The 21,001-nt window shown below is 35.2% G+C and overlaps 1 protein-coding gene across 9 annotated transcripts in view; it reads left to right on the top strand.

Moving 5' to 3' along the window:
- LOC123708244 (disintegrin and metalloproteinase domain-containing protein 11) overlaps nt 1–21,001 on the top strand; it is a 259,659-nt gene that overhangs the window by 234,904 nt on the left and 3,754 nt on the right. For 4 of the 9 annotated variants that reach the window (XM_045658852.1, XM_045658848.1, XM_045658856.1 and 1 more), the window contains 15 exons: nt 717–865; nt 2,553–2,737; nt 5,601–5,768; nt 6,329–6,633; nt 7,355–7,474; nt 7,815–7,992; nt 14,677–14,830; nt 16,055–16,193; nt 17,459–17,608; nt 17,881–17,892; nt 18,338–18,412; nt 18,671–18,729; nt 18,880–19,088; nt 19,435–19,787; nt 20,655–20,900. In XM_045658852.1, coding sequence (XP_045514808.1) covers nt 717–865; nt 2,553–2,737; nt 5,601–5,768; nt 6,329–6,633; nt 7,355–7,474; nt 7,815–7,992; nt 14,677–14,830; nt 16,055–16,193; nt 17,459–17,608; nt 17,881–17,892; nt 18,338–18,412; nt 18,671–18,729; nt 18,880–19,088; nt 19,435–19,787; nt 20,655–20,900 — 2,502 coding nt within the window. The remainder of the gene's footprint in view (nt 1–716; nt 866–2,552; nt 2,738–5,600; nt 5,769–6,328; nt 6,634–7,354; nt 7,475–7,814; nt 7,993–14,676; nt 14,831–16,054; nt 16,194–17,458; nt 17,609–17,880; nt 17,893–18,337; nt 18,413–18,670; nt 18,730–18,879; nt 19,089–19,434; nt 19,788–20,654; nt 20,901–21,001) is intronic. The other 5 variants (XM_045658850.1, XM_045658851.1, XM_045658849.1 and 2 more) reach the window with 5 other exon arrangements.

Below are 21,001 nucleotides of genomic sequence, written 5' to 3'. Positions count from 1 at the left end.
GGATTGGGGTTAAAAAGGTTTGGTTTTCTACGAAAATAGTTTTTATATACACGGGTTTTAAAGGGTGGGTATTTGTGTTCTCTTTTCAAATTTGACTTATTTGTAATTTTCGTAGGGGTAAATATAAATTATGTTACGAGTTAACTAATACCAGGCAACTACACAGATTTTAGTTTACAACGAATACACATCTATTACATTTTTAAATTCGTAACTTAATTTACGTAGACATTGTTAATAAATTGATAAAAATAAAATTTCAAAATGATGAGAAATTTATTTGTAGAACGTCAGTGTCTTAGATGTTCCTATATATGATTTTATTATTTCATATTTTAGAGTTCCGACTCGGGATAAACCAACATAAAATTACCCATGGGTAAAACATTTTTTTTAGAGACGTCCTTAAATACTGTTCATCATTTTTTAATTGTATCATCTCACGCGATGACAGAATTTTTATGGATAATTTTAAACCTTGGATTATATTAATGATTCAGGATCCATAAGAATGCGTTTTTTTTTTAAAAGTAATACACCCTATTTCAGTCAGTAAGATACATCTTTCTTTTTTTGAACTTTTGAAAGAATAGAATAGATATAGAATAGATATAAAAGAATTTTTGAACTCGGTCCAGTAGTTTTTATGTGTAAAACCTTACAAACATAAACTTAAAACTATAATGTAACTGAATGTGTCATTTTTTTATTTACAGCGGACAAATGTTTCCTGGAGGCGAATCGGGCATATCAGTGCCTGATACAATGTGCACACCGAAATCTGTCGGCATATCCGTGGACTACAATACCTATGAACCCCATATCTTGGCAGCTACCATGGCTCACATGATTGGTCATAATATAGGTAAGGTTACTTGATATCTAGAAAATGTATGGTAAAATTCTAAAACATACATCATTTATTCTGGCAAACAATTGCATACATTTAACCAAATATTAGAAAGCGTTGATTTTTTGAAGTTTAGCAGGCATATATAAAAATCCATAATCAATCAAAAATATCTGACAGTTATTTTTTAATTCTGACAGATTTTAATGTTGATCGTAAAGAGTGATTTCAGTTTTACACTAACTGAATTCATAAGATTGGCATTTCCAATTATTTTTATGGGAAGGTTTTAGTATTTTTAATCGAATTAATGTTAAGATCTAATGAGAAAATTAATTAAAAAAGAAATGTTCTAAAAAGTAAAACAGATATCAAAGTTTTATCAGTTTCAGTAGTATTGGTGTATCTTCATCAGTCATTATTTAATTACGAAAATATTATTCAAAAAATTTTACTCACAAATAAAATTAAAACCGTACATATAATTTCAAAATACAGATAACATAATTTGATTAAATCATTATATTGGCAAAGCAAATTATGTTATTTATGATGTCGACTAAATCACAGATACGGCAATGAATACCAAATTTAATATTTATTGGCCTTAAAGGTAATCCGAATCAAATCAAAGCCTTAAAATAGATCGACCTTTATTCAAAATATGATAATTGAAAATTATATCGAAATTGGTTTATACTACTTGTATTTAATTCTTGATATGATAATAGTTATTATAATAACAGTGGACCTCCGTTCTTTAATAAGAGTCGCTACTAATGATATCTTTATTGAAACTTATTAATAATAAGAAAACACTTTTTAAACGGATTGAAGCTATGTATTATTTATATAAACTCCGTGACTACGCACGAAAAGTCAAAGTCAAAAATCATTTATTCATATAGGTAACAAACACAATGTACACTTATGAACGTCAATAAAAAAAATTATTACAATTTATTTAATAAATGTAATTAATTTATTACATTAAATACTTCTAATTTTACGTTTACTGCTAGTTCTTAAATCAAGGCCATAGAATGGAAGAGAATAACTGGCAATAAACTCTCCGCCACTCTTTTTAATTGCCAAGTTTTTTTTTGTATCACACAACGTTTGTAAGGAGCTGCAACCATCACACCATGTTCTACATGACATCAGCAGGAGGCATGGTGAAATAGGATCACGCACTTACATTCTCCTGGGAACAATAGATAGTCAAAAATAACTAACATCACCGCATACACGAAATCGAAAGTACGACCAGTCATCACAAGTAGCACCCGTTCACCAGTATCACGCATGGCCAGCCATCGGCTCCCTGGCCATATTTTAGGGAGAGAGACAACCCGACGCATGCATGTACATGACGCCGTAGGCATGAGAGTCGCATGCTGAACTAGGCCAACACTGCTCAGATAGAAACTAAGCATTTGATACCATACTAGGTGAAAATGCGGTCAGTTCAAGCTGAAAAGTACCACAACAAAAGCTTTTTTTCTAGAATAATGAATAGGAACTAAAATAGTTTTATTAAACTTGAAAATATTATTTCAAGTTATTTACAAAAATAACATACAAACCCTCGCATGCTTTCATGTACAAGGAGAATACAATAGATAATAAAACTTGTAGTCTACAAATGACACATTTACATCTGTCTTTAGAAATACGATTTATTCCGTACTTTTTATTAAAGGTATGGGTCACGACGACGGCCGAGAACAATGTTTCTGCCGCGACTGGCATGGATGCATCATGTCTCAATCTATAGTTGGTTTGGAGAATGTCCAGCCATACAAATTCTCAGACTGCTCCAGGAACGACTACATGAACGAACTGAGGATAGGCCAAGGGCTGTGTCTACTTAACAAACCAAATGAGGTATGTATATTTAATTATATGGCTTACAGTCATAGGCCGGAAAATTGCATAGGCTAACGCCGTTAATATGGTAACATTTTGAGCAACTTAAATAACAAATTGTTAATATGTACTCATACTGACATTTTTGCAAAATTTTGCTTTCTTTGTAATGCTAGAGTTACTAGAATTAAAAGTCTTTTATATGTACCTACAGCACGCTTATCTGCTACTTTTAATTGTACATAATAGGCTATGTCGCTGTTACAACTTAATTACTAACATTGTTAATAATATAGATATATCTTCCTATTTATCGTAATTTTGTGTAACACTTTAAAAAATATACTATAAGTTTCTATTTATTTTTTAGTTTTCTTATTATTATCTTATTCTGTTTGCTGCTATTTATTTTTTTCCTTGTTAGTTTGAAATTTGTATGTTCTTATAAGAACATATAAAATTTAAATTACATATAATTGATGTATGTAAAATTTGTGAAGGCATATTTTGTCAAATCATCAATTCATTTTGGAACACATACATAACAATTAATTCCAAAGATAAAGAAAGTATTCAACAAAGCTATTTTCAAACTCGGGAAATCGTAAATATATTATCAATTTAAATTCATTAGATACACAGAGAGAATTGAACGCCTCGAAAATCATTCACAGCTCGAAGTCATCCATCGAATCTGCATTTAAGTGAAGTTGGCTTAAGAGTAATGAAATTAGTTGCGTCTGTTTCGCAGCACCTGAAAACTTCGGCCGAGTAAATTACACTTAGACTCATTTACAATTATTAGCTGGAATTCGGGACACCTCGAAGTTGGAATATCGCGAACTTTCCACTCTTTCGCACGCCCTTAACGCAGGCTTAATTCAAAATTTCTACGTAGAAAATTAATCAGTACGAGCGCATTGTTTGTCGGCAGGCTCTTACAAGGCTCGCTCTTAATAAAAGTTATGGTAATGCCAGCTGGCCGCGTTCAGAATTATCTCTTCGTTTGCGAATATATAATAACAGCAGCGTCGGTCCGGAGTTTATTGGAATAAATTTACATATTACGGAATGATAATGCGAGCCACAACTCCGCTTCGATTTTACGTTTACATATTTATCGATGGATGATTGGGGCTGAGTTTTATTTCTATTGTATTCCCTACTTGAACTCGCAACTGTCAGCGATATTTTTTTCTCAGTAGTGTTGATGCAAATATCTTTTATTCACTGAACTAGTTTTGCTAAAATTTTTGTTCATATTTCGAGCTACAGTTCGATTGAAATTTATTTCAGTAATTGTCGTGGCTTTATTTTATGTTCTATAAATATGAGGGAGTTTCTCACTTCTTTTGAAAATGATGAATGAATCTGAAATTCATAATACATTATAAGACAGATCTTTAATCTCAAATAATCATTTTATATCTAATAAAAGAGACGAGCAGTTGACTCAAGTACTCAAATAACACGAACACAACCGTGATTGTACCAAAAAATATAAAATACACATATTAAAAATGTAGTAAGAAGTAGATACTAATAGTTCCATTATTACATAGTAAGTGAATATTTATAATGTCAGATTTAAATCAAATATTATAACTTAAATAATGATTTGTGTGAAAGTACATATTTGAAAGTACCTTTAGAATACAGTTTATGGTATTTTAAAAGGCGAAAATTCAGTTTGCACCAGAGTGTGAAAAAATGCCGTGTAAATGAGAGAATGTATGTAAGGATACGAAAGGGAATGCTTAGGTGGTTTCGCCGAGCAGATCGAATGAATTAGAAGCGGTTAACAAGTATGATGTGCAAGGCAACCGTGGATGGTGAAGTCGGGTTGGATAAGCCTTGTCGTACATAGACAAGGCTTACTACTACTGGACCCAATCTAAGAGGTACTAGATAAGGGACAAGTTAAAAGTACTCATAACCGACAAGCATGCATGGTGAATGTCATGAAAGTGGATGAATCAAGGTAAGTTGATGCCGTTGCAAGCGGACGTCCGTCGTCTCTGCCTACTCCGGCAAAAGGCGTAATTATATTAAATAAAAAAATATCATCTCTGTTGCCAACGATTTCAGTGTTTTTCAAACAGTTCATTAACGAAAAGACCAAAGATAAATATCTCATTTAAATGTCAGCCGAAGGGTGATTTGCAAATGACGAGATTATTTTTAGAACAAAGCTTGGAGGTAGTTAAATTTTAATGGAATTAATCTTCAGCCTCATTAGTAGAAAGATGGGAGTCAAAATCCGCAACCAAATTAGCTCATTAGAGTTGCGAATGAAAAGCATAGGTATTAGGTATACACTGTAATCTCAGATAAAGGTGTTTTCAAGAAAAGCTAAGGACATTTCTAAATCAGATTTGATATCATTCTACTTTACTTTATTTATTAATAAGTAATCTAACAGGTAGCGTATATGCACATTAGAAAAAAACATCTAGATAATATACAATGCTAAAACAGAATAGTCTGTAGAATAAATTTATATTTATAAACAATATATATCAAACAAAAAACATAAGTACATTAATTGATAAAAAACATGAAACCTGAAATTATAAAAACGATAACTTACTACTTACTTATTTTCAACAATAAATTTAGTTTATTAAAATATTACCTTGCATCCTTCTTCGTACGGTGCTTAATATCAATATCTTCATAATTTATGTCATGGTTAGCTAAAAGCCGAAACGAGATCGTAGGAGGCGCATGGAATAATTATAATTATCTTGTCGTATACGGAGAATAGAAAGAAAATAAAGACAGCAAATACGTCTTGCTGACTCCAACGACATTCCAATGAATCTAAATTATGTAAAAATTTAACTACTTATAAATATATAATATATACTTGTACCGTTAGTTGGTTGTACATCGTCAATGTGGCAACGGTCGACTGGATGAAGGGGAGGATTGCGACTGCGGAACCATCGCTGAGTGCCAGAACACGAACCCATGCTGTGACCCCTTCACCTGCCGCCTTACAAAGGAATCCCAGTGTGCTTCTGGCGAGTGCTGCGATAAGTGCCAGGTAAAGCAAAACTAAAATCGAATAGTTAACTACGTATTCTATAGATCTTTATAGAGAGCAGTGCGGTGTCATGGCTTTAGTGTCCGTCTCTCAACCCTGAGGTCGTAGATTTCAAACCCTGGACTTGATTGTAAATGGAATTGTTTTAATCATGTTTGCATTGAACATTTGCTCGTACGGTGAAGAAATATATCGTGGGAAAACCGGCATGCTGTAGACCCAGAAAGCCAAGACCAAGGGTTGTTTTTAAAAATAATTAATTAATTAGGTTATTGTTTAAATGAATATTTTCTAATCAATAAAAAGGTAATAATGTGATATGTTTGATACGTATCTATAATAAGTTCGTCGTTTTTATAAGCTTTGATGTCTGTGACCGACGATATCGTACTGAATACACATTTCTGCATTTATTCCTATGTAACCATAGGAGGAGGAAGAGGTATTAAGGGAAAGGTCTTCAAGACGTCCATTTAAGATGCTTTTCAGTGTCATGGGTGCACATGAATTGTCGGCGATTGAAAATATGTAATATATAACACAAAAAACGTTATCCGCAGCTAAAACCCCGAGGCATAGTATGCCGGGACTCCACCAACGAATGTGATCTAGAAGAGACTTGCACTGGCCTATCGGGTGCCTGTCCAATTGATTCATACAAAAAGAACGGCGAGGCATGTGAAGGTGGCAAGGGATATTGTTTCGCGGGACAGTGTCCTACTCTTTCCCTGCAGTGTGAGAAGATCTGGGGACCCGGGACCATCGGGGCTGACAAGCAATGTTTCGAGCAATTCAATTCGAAAGGCGCAGTCACAGGACACTGCGGGAAAGACAGTGGTGGAAATTATATCAAATGTGACATGGAGTAAGTCAACTAAAATTGTTAAAAACCTCTAGATTGCGTTATGCTTATAATTTTTTAAATATTATATTAGAAATATTGCGAGTTTAGACTCGAGAACAAAAGAGTAAGCTCTTTTGTTAGCTTTGACATTTTATGACAATTTACGTTGTTACAAAAAAAAATATCAAATTTAGATTAAAATCTCGAACCTGATGTTAAATATTCTCTGTTTTGAAGTGAAACTTCTTATTAATTAATAAAATTACCGTCACATTTTCCCGTTACGCGCCATCTTTGTCCCTACCACGGTTGATTCGAAGAAATTCGAAGACATTAATAACAAAAATATATAATAACGATAACAATGATAGTAATAATTCTATTAATGAAATAATTGTATTATTTGTATTAATGTCTATGATAATAAAAGCCTTTTGTTAAACTTTATCTAATTGAACTTTATTTAACCAATTTCTGTAAAGTTTCATATATAACAGATCATTTTTCGAAAAATAAGGTCATTAAGAAGTTTCACTTCTTACGTGTGTACACTGTACACGCACACATTTATTAATTATACCTTTTACTTATAAATGCTGGCTCGCCAGAGGCGAAATAAAAACAAATAAACTTTTGATTTAAATATTATAGATTTCCATGTATATTACCAAATTAGTAATTGTTTGTTAGTGTAACAAAACGCAAAGAAATTGTATTACATGAGCTACTCAAAATGTTTCAGAAACGTTCGATGCGGTTCACTTCAATGTCAATTGGGAAATAGATACCCCATAGTGCCCGGTATGGACGAATACTACACAAGGACAGTTATCACAATCAAAGGAAATGAATATGACTGCAAGTAAGTGAAGGAATTTCAATACAGTTTTAACTATTAAAAATTCAACAGTCAATATCGTATTACTTCAAATACTAACAGAAAGATGTAAAAAATATTTTTATAAAAGTTCCTGAAGAATAAAGTTACAGTTGTAATAAGAACAGGTGCACCAGATTTAAAGCATTAATCAGTCTCTTTTCATCACTGCGTTAACACAATTTGAAAGAAAGAGAAAAGAGTACTTAAGACGGCAATTCGTTAGATTTAGTTCTTATGAATAAGGGGATTGAGACATATAAGGGTGATCACTATTTAAACAATAAATAATATGTATAACCCCTACGATGTATGTACTTTTCAGGGCAACCACAGGTCTACTAGAACACGAGGAAGTAGGTCCACTAGGTCTGGTACGGGACGGCACACCTTGTGGAGACAATCTGATCTGTGTTAACCAAACCTGCACTTCCATCTTCCCCTTCATCGATCACACTAAGTGTCCTACGGATCACAACAACCACGAGTGCTCTGGAAGAGGGGTAAGTCACCATCGATCAATATGTAAATTTACATCTTAAGGTGACACTGTCATGTCAACTTGACATTGATTGACGTCAAACTTTTATTCAAGTAATTATAATAAGTACATGCATTGTTTCTATGGGTTCGGGAAGTAAATACTCCAATAATTAAATCACTGAGCTATATAGGCACTTTAATATAATGTTTACAATTATATTTATTTTTAACACAATAAGCTTCCATTACAGATTACCTTATAAACAGGCATCTATATTATGTATTATTTATGATATTTGGTCCTTAAATTCTTGGGACAATAGTTGGAAAATCATGGAGTGTTTCTGTAATACTTATTTTCCTTGGAAACGTCCCAAGTTAACAAATGAGCTACTAACTCATCAACTCACTCCCAACTTGACAGCACTTGACAATTGAAAGTTTTAACCAGTTGTTTAACAGGTAAAACGGAATTATTTAAACCCAGAGAGGAACTTATAATTTAATAACATTAAATCGACAACCCGAATTCGGACATCGTTAATTATAACTTGTCCAATGGTATACTCGGTGACTGCTCCAATTTACAGTCTAACTGCAATTGTTCAACTCATTGTTATGAGAGATATTTTAGCATGTTGCAATTTAGATTTGGTTTTTACTAGGAGATGGGTCCTCCAACTGATTAAAAAATATACATTTCGCTCAAAGGCCTAAATGTCTGTCCATGAACTGTGACGACTGTCTTTTGTGGGCGTCGAGAAAGCTCGTTTGCTGTATGCTCTACATAAATAAAAATAGATGCTATATACATTACACTACACTAGGTCCATGTCATTTATGTTTTACACTAGTACTCGACCTCCGTTCGAGTGAAAGTCTCCTCCAAATTCTACAACTATCTGTGTCTCTTTTCCTCGCGACAATTTTCCACTTCTGCCCCGCTATCCCTTTTATTCCATCTTCTCAAATTTCTGAATAAATAAAATATTAAATCAGTTTAACATCTTTTTAAGATTTTTTTTATATATTCACATATTAAAATACCCTCAAACGCAACCACCAGCAAAATGTAGCGGATATTCATACAATTTCAACAGACACTACTCGCAAATATAAACAATAATTTAACTTTTAATTGTAAGTTCACCGTCCGTATCTCGGTAATTAGCACCTCGTACTCAATTAGGAAAACGGCTCGCTAAACTTTCCCCCGGGTTACGTTCAATACACTATTGTTTAGGTTTTGGCGTACGATAACTCATCTCAATTGTCCAACGCTAAGTGGAAACTACCACCTAGAACCCAATTTTAGCTACCGTTAATTTGATATGGATAACAAAAGATTCTAGACAACGTTTTCGTTTACCTCGTTTTAGGCTTAATATAGAGAGCAACGCACTCGCGCCCTCTTTTTTTATAGAGCATTCTCACTGCATAAGGTTATTATTTACAATTCATAGTTTAACAGGGATGATGATAATGATGATGAAGAGTCACCATAGGTAACCAACTGTTTGCCTTTTTATACCTTTATTTACCTTATCTTTATTTAACGGGCTCGAGGCTCACCTGATGTTAAGTGATACCGCCGCCCATAGACACTCTCGATGACAGAGGGCTCGCGAGTGCGTTGCCGGCCTTTTAAGAATCGGTTCGCTCGTTTCTTGAAGGGCCCTAAGTCGAATTGTATCGCAAATACTTCACGCGGTGGTACGTGGAAAAAACTGCCTTAAAAACAACGGAACGACGGACGTCGAGATGATTAGGGTGGAATTTCGTATTCTGCCTGAACGATCGATGATGAACTCAGCTGACCTCTGCATTGAGAGTGTCCATGGGCTCACTTAACATTAGGGGAACCTTGCCCGTTCGTCCCATGTTCTATACAAAATATAGGTAAATAAAGGCAAACAGTTGGTTACCTACGGTGACTGTTCACCATCATCATCCTTGTTAAACTATGTACTGTAAATAATAAATTTATGCGGTGTGAACGCGGAATCGTCTTAGACCAGCGCATTCACCAGACATAATTGTTTATTAATCACATAATATCATAATATCGCTACTGTAAATTCACTCTGCGAACATATAAAAATGAACATATAGTGTCGGAGACAGCATTCAATAGGCGCAAAGTCTTTATTACCTTGCCACGAACTGTTTCTGGCCTTGGTGTTGCAAATAACCTAGACCTTCGCCGTCGCACATATCCCATAGGTACGAAGAAACCCTGTGCTTGGAATACACTTGGGTTGGACACTACAAACAAATTGATCTTATCAACTGTAGCAAATATTCAATCTGATCTTCATCAGCAAGTTTATCAAGGATAAATAAAAAGACATAAACTTGTCATTGGTTTTAAGAAAACTTAGTCATAATTTTAAATTAAGAATCTAGCTGGCTCATACAATTTCTCGTCTATTACGCATGATGTATATCAGAATTCAATATGAATATTTATTGGTTGCCCGCCTAATAAAGTAATACACCTGGTGCCATTGTCGCGGCAACGGGATCCTTCAAATCACAGTTTGTGGCTGGCGTGCTCGTAAATCCCCGACATACATCAATGTTATCAGTTTAGAGATAATAGAATCCCCAACGCTATGCAGAGGGCGGCAAATCAAATTGCTGCGCGCCTCGGTCAACGTAGTTATGCTTCCACACCGCCATATTGTTACTGGATGCTGACATTAAGATATTTTACAAATTCAGTTGATCAAGCCTCCGTTGATAATGTTTTATTCAAAATCATTTATTCATATAGGTAACACAATGTACACTTATGAACGTTACAAAAGAAATATATATGAAATGCTTCTAATTTTACATCTACTGCCAATTCTCAAATCAAGGGCGTAGAAGAGAAGACCTGGCAATAAACTCTCCGCTACTCTTTTTAATCGCCAAGTTTTTTGTTTTACACAATGATTATAAGGATCTGCAACCATTACACCATGTTCCACATGACATCTTACATTATACCGTATAACTATAAAATTAGTAAATGTCTATGTAAAAGCATATATCATCAGTATTAGCCTAGTTGCTTTAACGTGCGACTCCCATCGTTCGATCCCCGGCAGTGTACCAATGGACTTTCTTTCTATGTGCGCATTTAAAATTCGCTCGAACGGTGAAGGAAAACATCGTGAGGAAACCTTAGACTCAAAACGTCGACGACGTGTGTCACAGAAGACTGATCTCTTACCTATCAGATTGGCCAATGATAATGAAGCAGATACAGAAATCTAAGGCCCATCCCTAAAAAGGTTATGGTGCCACTGATTTATTTTTTAACTATGTATAAGTTGATAAAAGTAAGACAATCTGGGCTGGCTGGTTAGATATTATGTAAAAAAATTGTTTACGTTTGTTTGTGTGTGTTTCACATAGGAAATATCAGAATAAGCATGTTATGGACGATGTTTACATTTCAGTGCGTAATCACTATATTTTTACAAATGTCATAATCAAGCAAAGTCTACAACAATATACGGATTTGGCAAATACTGTGTTTGTCGAGAAAGTTTTCCTTTTCGAAGAACTCCTTTATGGTGATTTTCTAATTCAAATGAAAAAAGCTCAAAGCAAAAGTTGTAGACTGCACAATGAAATTGAAGTCATTATTTGTTGAACAACTTTTCATAGAATACTTCTCACAATCAACGTGTACTCTTACATTCCTCGCGTTTACATTCCAAGAAAATTGTTAACAAACTGCGGAGTTGGGACCGGATTAAAGTTATCCGGCTCATCCAGCAATGACATATCCGGACGAAACAGAATGGTAATTGCAACGAGCATGTTTAGTGCACTCGGCACAGAAATGTTAATATGAACATGCGCCGGGAGCTTTTTGTTTATGTACTTTATCATTTGCAGACCTTTATCTGCAATAGACAACAATTATTTCTATAATCAAAATGTATCAAATTGTATACTTACTTTGGACGATAATAAGGGCGCGTTTAGGGGGAAGGACATTGCGTCATAAATCCCCTCTGACCTGGACAAGAAGTGGTAGATCATGTATCTATGATAAAGATGTATGGTATTTTAAGTTAGGTAAGTTTTAAGATAAAGTGTAGATTCTGATTCCGGATGAAATGAGAATTTTTCTGATAGTCATCAACTTGTAATAAGTCCCTTAATTATGTATATTATATTATATATATATAGCTTATTATGTTGATGTTGTTCTCTGATTATCTCTGATGTTGATTGTTCATTAAAAATATACACATAAAATGTCAATTATAAATATGTTTGTTATTTGCAATTTTGCAGTTAACACGACCATTCCTCTACATGTCACATTTAATTTTTTTTTATATATACGAATGTTTTCCAAAGTGTGGCCTACGTCCAAGAGGGGTAATTCTATTGTTAAGAGTCTTCAGTTACCCTCAAAAAATTCTTAAGTTTTTTTATGTAGGATTTTTAAATTTTCAAAACGTATAGTTCCTAACAATTTGCTACTAATATCTTCCTAAAACCTATAATTTACAACAAACAATTCAATTATTTACATAAAAATTATATATGCTAAATCACTGATGTATGTACCATTCTTCAATATTATCTGTACTTGTTTGTTGGTTTAAAAATTATTTCTTTTCTTTAAATTTTTATTTTAACTGTGCCAGATAACCGCATAATCACTGTGAGTATATTTAATATACTTACTCAGACAAATTTAAATTGAATAAGTTACATAGAAACACTCAAGAGCTCTCAAATATAACGATTTTCAAACATTGACATCAGCTACATTAATATCTAATTCCAACCAAGTCCATACCATTGAATGCAGCTTCAACAATATGCTCTGTTGAACTCCTTAACGCGTAGTGAATACTCCTATTTCAAACTTAGATAATCCTGTCACCAACTTTACTGTGACGTCAACTGTCGCCATTGTTTAGGGCTGCCTCGGGTTTAGTTTGTTGAATGAAAAAGCGAAACACGTTTCAAACGAGAGAGTTCTCTTATCCCCTGGTGTGTCGGTCGTTGCAATATCTTACAAGTACTACATGTATATGTTTTTTCTCTTAATTTATATATATTCAATTCAACGTCAGAAAAATAAATAGAAAGAAAAGTAAATACGTAATTACCGATGCCCTAAACGATGCTCGAAAGTGAAGGTAGGCAGAGCATGTGGCAAGCCTGTCTGACATCGATCGGGAACGAAACAGAGAAAGACCGCTCACAAGATTGGCGGATGACATTACTAAAACGGCTGGTTTGAGCTGGATAGAACTGACCAAAACCGAAATACCTGATGATCCGAGATCGGAGATACCGAAGGCTTTCACCTGCAGAAGGGTTCTAACAAAATAATTATGAAATATAGATAGAGATAGGAATACAAAATTGTGTCATTTACTTACTTGAACATATACATATATTAAGCTTATTTTGCAAAAAAATAATAAGGCTTTATTATTATTTATTATCGCTATTCAATAGATATAGGGAATAAAGTAAAATATATATATAGTATATATATATATATATAGTTAAATATATATAAAATATATATCCTACAAGGTGGTCCAAGGTGGCATATAAGTATATACAGTATTTTAATTAAAAGGATGTTTTAAAATAAATCCTGTGTGTTTATTTTAAAGACATTGTTTTTGTAAACTATACAAATTGTATAAAAAATTCATTTAAGCTTCGCGTAATATTTGTTGTGTGGAAACGTATTTAAATCAGTTCGACATTGTATTAAATAGATCTCGCTCGCCTACGAATTTCGTACAATAAAACATTAAAGACCACTGAGGCGTACCCAAGCAGACGTTATTATAACTTTCCTGACACCTGTTCACCTGAGGATAATAATTTCCTTAAGGTGCGAGGCACTGAACAATTTAAGTTGCTACAAAACTTTTTTAAATCTCGAAAATAACATGTTTCTCGGAACAGCGATCGTACGTTTCTATTCACGGAGATAGGAGAAATATATTTCAGTTTAAAGCTCGCTTGAATTGTTAACTTTTAAACTTTATTCGATGCTTGACTAAGCAAACAAACGTATATTTGTTTAACATTTTAACATAAAGGAAACTTAATATAATAATGTATTGTAAACAAAATATATTATGTTTGTAATAATACGAAAAAAGTAGTTAAAACATAGTCATATTACAGATACACAGATAGGAAAGCAAACAAAATTGTTTATTTCACTATTTACGTTACGTTTATTAAAACCCATAACAGTATTAACAATTTTCATAACCTACATAGTAATAATAAAAATAGTTAAAAATTAATAAAAAGAAAAAAGAAACAAATTTAAAGTTTGGTCCCAGTGATACCTTTAACGCTGGTACCATTTCCTTGCTGTATATATATAGCATATTCGTTGAACGAGGAAAGCACCAGCTCTGGGGCCACTGGTACTTTCTACCAGGCGCCAACTTAAATCTTCAATTAGCGCCTGTTTACTTGAACACCACGGCCCAAAGGTCTCTACTCCAAAGGGAACACAATCGTTGGAGGAGATACTCTTACGACTCTTTCACCATTTATTTGTTTATTTTCGATTAATATAGTATTGATATAATACACTAGGTAAGGTTATTTAATAAATATCTCATTGGTTCTTAAAAAAACACCAAACTTTTTTGCCTTCCATAAAGTATCAAGATTCCTAAACGGTATACATCGATTTCCAGCTATGTTCCAACATGAACAAGTGTGTGTGCAACCGCGGGTGGACAGGACCAGATTGCTCTCAGCCCGACGCGTTGCCACCCCTTCCCACAGCCTGGGTCCCTGAAAACTCTACCAAGGCCGCCTACAATATGACAAAGAAGGAAACGCCGTATGGTGAGTCGACCCCAGTAATAGAGAATTTTCTTTAACCATTAAAGAAATTGTCACAAGATTTTTTCAGTTGCAAAAACATAATAGATATTTAATTTATATTATATACCTACAAAGGAATTATAATTATTGTTACCTATATGTACACCTAATTGAACTAATCAAGGGACCCCAGTAATAGAGAATTTTTCTTTAAGAATTAAAGAAATTGTCACAAGATTTGTTCAAAGTTTCAAAAACACAATAGAATTTATACAAATGCATTATATTTATTTTTACCTATATGAACTAATGAAGAAATTCTTTAAAAAATATAAGGTTCTTTCTAAGTTAACAGTCTATTCTTAAGTGTTTATTACAGACAATTGTTTTATTTATGTGTCTACTAAAGTTAATTTCTTCAAAACCCAGCAATACTTCCTATGACAAGTTATTATTTATATGTTCAAATTTATTTTACGGCTACTAATATGTTTTGCTTTGTATGTTTTCAGGTGCCTTCTTATCTCTGTCAATAAAGCCCTTGTTATACTTTCTATTATTTTATGAAAAAAAATTGGCTTATTTTTGAGCAACGCTCAATAAATGCTGCAAGCTTTCGTGTACGTGAACTTTTAACAGTAAATGAAAACCATAAGCAATTTATTTGAACGAAGTTCTGCGTTAGTAATATGTCGATATGACACTATAGAGTTTAGGCTAACTATGTTGAATAAACTAGATTCGTTTCAGACGTACACACGTTTGCATATATAAGATAAAGGTACGCGTATACGAGTCTTGTAGCGCGGCGCGTCGCGGCGGCATCGAGGCCGACGTACTAACGCGCGGGACCCCTCTCTTGCAGGTGAACACGGCAGTAATAAGATGAGCACTATGATGATGGTGGTATTGTTACTCGCTGTCGTGCTCTCCGTGTTCGTGGGTTTCGCCTGGATGGCGTACTGCTTCAGGTAACGGCCGGTAACTGGGTGTTGTGGCAATGTCGTCGCTCGTGCCTGTCTGTCGTGTCGTATATGTGAGCGGTCCCGCGGCTACCTCGGCCTCGTCCGTCGCGACCGCGCCGTCCGCCGTCTGCGCTCACGCCACTACGACGTCGCTTTGCTTCTTTATCTGTGGCCATCGTTTGATCGGCCGAGTACCGTGGGGTAGCGTTAGCGCAAGACGAGGCGAGGCGATCACGACGCCGCCGATCCGCGCGTGACTAACCCTTCTCTTTGGGCGCAGAGAACTACCACGGCTCAAACACGGTATTCCTCGTGGCGGTCCTCATGTCTGTGGTAGGGGGGGTATTCATAGTATTTGCCCTGAGCGCTCTCTGCTACAGGTCAGTCGTAGTACACAAAAACTTCTCCCTGTGCCTAAGGTTAGTGAGCAGAAAACAGACCAAAGGTAGTCTTTATGGAGAAATTTACCGTCACCTTCGTATACTTGTATGTTTACTTAGACGTTAGCGTTGATGTTTCGTTTATCGATGTCGACGATTGATTTTATTTCTTTTACTTGGACGTTGTTTGTCGTTTATTTGTGGTCGTAGAACTAGTTGCGGGTGGCGCGGCCCGACTGCGTTTGATCTGGCGTTCTGTGCGGCGGCCGCCTGCTGCATGCCGACCGGGCTTTCCTCGTTGTATTCGAGTGACACCTCGATTCAAACCCTTAAGATTCTGGGCTCTTGGATGTATGCATTGGCTTATGTGAACTTGTGACTCGTTTTCGTTTCCTTTCTTGGTCGGAGCGAGTCGCCGGGCGCCTCAGACAGCGACCCGGCGACCCTGCATCTACATCTTCCTACATCTCCATTAGAAATATCGGCTCTACGTAATTTTCTTTGATTTGTTATTTTCCATTCATGTAGTGTCATGATCCTAAGTACAGGAAGATTTAGATAGCTACTCTGATTTCACCAATCATTCACTGCCACTAAAGTCTAAAATCTTTTGCACGAACAGCGAATGTGCGATGCACGAATTCTTCTTTCAAGCAGCTGTCTATTTAGTTAGAAACGCCTAATGTTGTATTTAAGAAAGAGATCGTTTCCTTAGAACTTGTACAACACAAACTCCAATTACCTCTCTGATCAAAATTTCATTATACGAGATTTCATACCAATTAGTCCTATTATTTGAAATGAGTTTTAATGAAGCGAATCTAATCACTTAAGTTAAGATCGATCTATTGATTATGTTTCACATAACATTAATTCCCATGAGGAATGAAACGAAAAGATAAAATTATTCTAAAATTATTGATCTAAAAACGAATTATAATATCCAAAAGCGCCAGTTTTTTAACAGTATGTATTTATAAACTGCCAAATAAAAGTAAAGTGCTTATTATTGCTGAATATAAAAAATATCTAGTGTCGAATGAAAGCTACCAATATCAGATATATCGTGAAACCTTTCTGTGACGGTACTATTTATTTCATAGTTTGGTGCTTTTTAAAGTGCGCTTGCCATTGCTAACTTTCGTTCACACATACATTAGCCAATCGAAAACGAAAACATCGTTTTCAAAATTGATCCCTTAATATACTGGAGGTGTTCTCGATTCCGTCACGATTAGACGACTCGATGTTGTAAACGTAATCGATTGATCTGAGTGTGCGTTCCCACGCCACGCCTGCACCAGGAAAAAGAGCACGCTGCCGAAATACGACCCTCCGTATGTCAAGAAACCCATTGCAAAGAGCTTCGCGGGCGGATCCACCACCTCCAACAACTCGCAAGAGGACATCTCCATGGAGACTGGGAAGATACATTCATTCAACAACACGTTTAGGTGTGTACTACAACGTATCCATTGCTCTCTTCTTACTGTCACACTAATCCCGAATACAGTACTTTCACTATCAACCTATAGCATCTATCGAAATAGTTTTATAAATTATTAACCTGTTACTAAAGATGTATGTGCTTTAGAAGGATTTGACATTTCCAAAGTATATTGTTGTTATTGTACTCTAAAACACATAACATTACCATTTTACTCTATATTATATCCCCGTACTAAAACTCTGTTTCCTCTTCTAATCGGATCTGGTGATCAAACAGAAACCTCCTAAGGTATGTCGATGCTTGGCGGATGTTTCGCCTCACCGCTCTAACCTTTATTTAGACAATTTTCGCTTTTATTACACTCGCCTTACAGTTGGCTTGGTACAGCAACTCAGCTTCTGGTCTCCTTGATGTGGGGTGACGTAGCCTGACAAACCGAACTCACAGTACGCGTTCAGTGACACGCTTTTTGGTCTTATTTTCACTTTATAGATTTGTGCTATATCTGATTGGCAGTAAGTAACTTGCACTGAAGTTCTTTTGAGCAAGTTTTTTAGAAGTACGTAGTTCGTAGTATGAAAACACTAGAAAAGTGCGATTGGTAAGCAGTAATTCAGCAATTTGGTAATTAGGAAAAATATTATACTTATGAATGCAATTTCATACATTGGTTCAAAAAATAAACAACGCTAAAATTTCTCCGTCACCTGAACAATTTTTCCAAATTTCTCAGCCGTGGCGACTCGCAGCGCGTTATCTTCAGACAGGGCAATCACATGTCTGGGGCTGGTGGCGCTGGCCGATATCCGTGAGTTGCCATTGAACCAGTCTATTAATCTGTTACCTTAATTATGTTGTCTTACAGAGGAAATATTTATACATTATGAGGTTTCTTTCCCTTTAGCTTTAGCGAATAATGAGTGACTTTAGAAAATAGCAATAGCCAACACTCTTTCCTCACATAGTCAAAACACTAGTGCCATATGCATGCGCAAAATCCATTTTTGCTGTTGTATTTTTTTATAACTTAAGACCGCTATAGTAATAAATATATTTTTACCTTTAGAGACCACAACAAGATGAAGCGCGTCCATTCAGGTAGTGAAGATGACCCAACACATTCGGGTAACTAAAAATTGTTTAATCTTTGAGAATTCTGCTAAGTGCATATAAAAATCATTATTAACTGTAAGGTACTACAGTAGTTTGTTACCATTAATAAAATTAATGAATATGGTTTTTACTTCGTTTAAAAAAACATGTTGTATCTTTCAGGCGAAGAAGATATAGCATTTATTGATGTGACACCTGGTAATATGTCAAAGCTGCCAGAGAAAGGTATTCTTAAGAAGCACGGCTATGGAGCTATAGATGGCAAAGATAAATGGGGAGATGACTCACAATCTGAACATCTGGAAGTGGGTTCTCAGTCAGATGGTCAGGAACCTGCTGGAGCCGTTGCTGATATGGAATACAAGTTTAAGGTATAGTTTTATTAACCACCTTAACTTTGTATTTTTAATTATCGCTTATTTAAATAAAAAGTATGTATTTAACAAAGAAATTAAACTGAACTAAAAAATATTTTCTGGTCTGAGAAGAATTTTAATTCTTCAAAATTGTATTGTTTTTAAATTACTGTAATAATTTTCAGTTAACTATTTTCAGAATTATCATATACTATTATTATATTATCACTAATATATTTTTCATACATACAAATTTAAAAAAATACATCAGGTCATTGCTTTCTCTCGAAATATATGATCTGCTTTTAAAAAAACATAAGCTATTTAACAAGTTTAGCACTGTATTTACCAATTTTTTCAGGATTTGAACGGCTACCACGAGAATATAATTGAAGCATTAAAAACAGCAGCAGCTCAACGTGCCTCAGGTGCCTCGGGATCGGGAGAACTTCATGCTTTACAGGACTTCGAATACAAGAGGGAGAGGGCACCCAGTGCTGAAAAGATTCATGAGACAGAGTTTAGAAGGCAAAGGGGAGAGGAGGAGGAAGATGACCAGCGACCTTGTGGACCTTATCGCATCAGAAACTTGGAAGATCTCATCCGGCAATTGGAACACCACTCCAGTCGGCACATGAGCCCCTCTGGTTCCGAAGACATCAGGATGTCAGAGACTGAAGCTGATAGGCATTATAGGATTGAAGATGTGGCACCGTGAGTACACATTGCCACACATTTGTAATTGTAATCTATCTTGTCAAATCTTCTTGTTTTATTTTCTTTTGTAAGTCGGTACAAGACTAATATATTTCAAAGTGCATAATTTCATAGGCTTTAAATCGTATTCATTTCTCATTTAAGCAAAACATACAGCTTTCAGATTTCATATTAAGCTTATAGCAGCGAGCTTCGGAAGTCGTCAAATGAATGTTACTTGAACTCAGAACTTGTTTTGAAATAAATACGGTAATTGACTTAGCTTTTCCGCGACTTTCTTCTTCATTAAGCGACGCCAATTTTTATATTACAATGTAAACATAAAACAGTGATATGAGTTGGTTAGAATTGGTAATAAAAATAAACAGTATTTACTATATAAGAATATACCTAACCTAACCTAACCTAACATAGTAATGTAGACTTAATGAAAACATAATAAATAGAAAATTAAAACAAATTTAAAAAGTTGGTCTCTATGGCAGCGTAATTATAAGACATATATTTTTTTTCTTTACTCACTGTGGTTGCCTGGAAGAGATCGCTCGAAAGCGATAAGGCCGCCAGTTCCTTTTGATTCCTTTGAATCCTTTTGATTAAATGTTATTTTTTTATATTGTAGTGTAACGAAGTGTAAATAAATAAATATATTATTGGTTATAAAATAGATATAGTTTTTAATAATATTACATAGCTTCAATCCGTTTAAAAAGTGTTTTCTTAATGAGTAAAATCTATGTTAACAAAAGACAATAGGTATAGTTCGTTTGGAATTACAATTTAAAACCCCAAAAACTTTATATATCGGTTATAATTCCAACAAATGACGCTCGTTAACCCTGAGCTTTTAACTGTGAATTGAAGGCGGTCGGCCGACAGTCGGTGTCGTGGTCGTCCTCCACCGGGCGAGGAAGAGACGCGCTTTAGCTACAGAGGCTTTCGGGGCAGCGGGCGTCACCACTCGGGCATATTTGCTGCGCCCGCTCCGGGCTTGCTTGCGCACGCTCACGCGCCACATACGCACTCGGCTCATCGCGTCCCGCCCGACGACGACGCGCTCTACGAGACTGCCGACGCTGAACGACTCCGGGACGCACCCGACAGCGAAAGGTACGCTTTCTCATGCTCCCCTTCAAACTCTGGTAGCAATAATCTGCAATATTCGGGCAAACGATTACTTAACACCACTTATAATTAAACAGTCATAGCCA

This window comes from Pieris brassicae, chromosome 4 (assembly GCF_905147105.1).
Source record: "Pieris brassicae chromosome 4, ilPieBrab1.1, whole genome shotgun sequence".
NCBI lineage: Eukaryota > Metazoa > Arthropoda > Insecta > Lepidoptera > Pieridae > Pieris > Pieris brassicae.
This window is presented reverse-complemented; position numbering and strand designations above follow the sequence as displayed.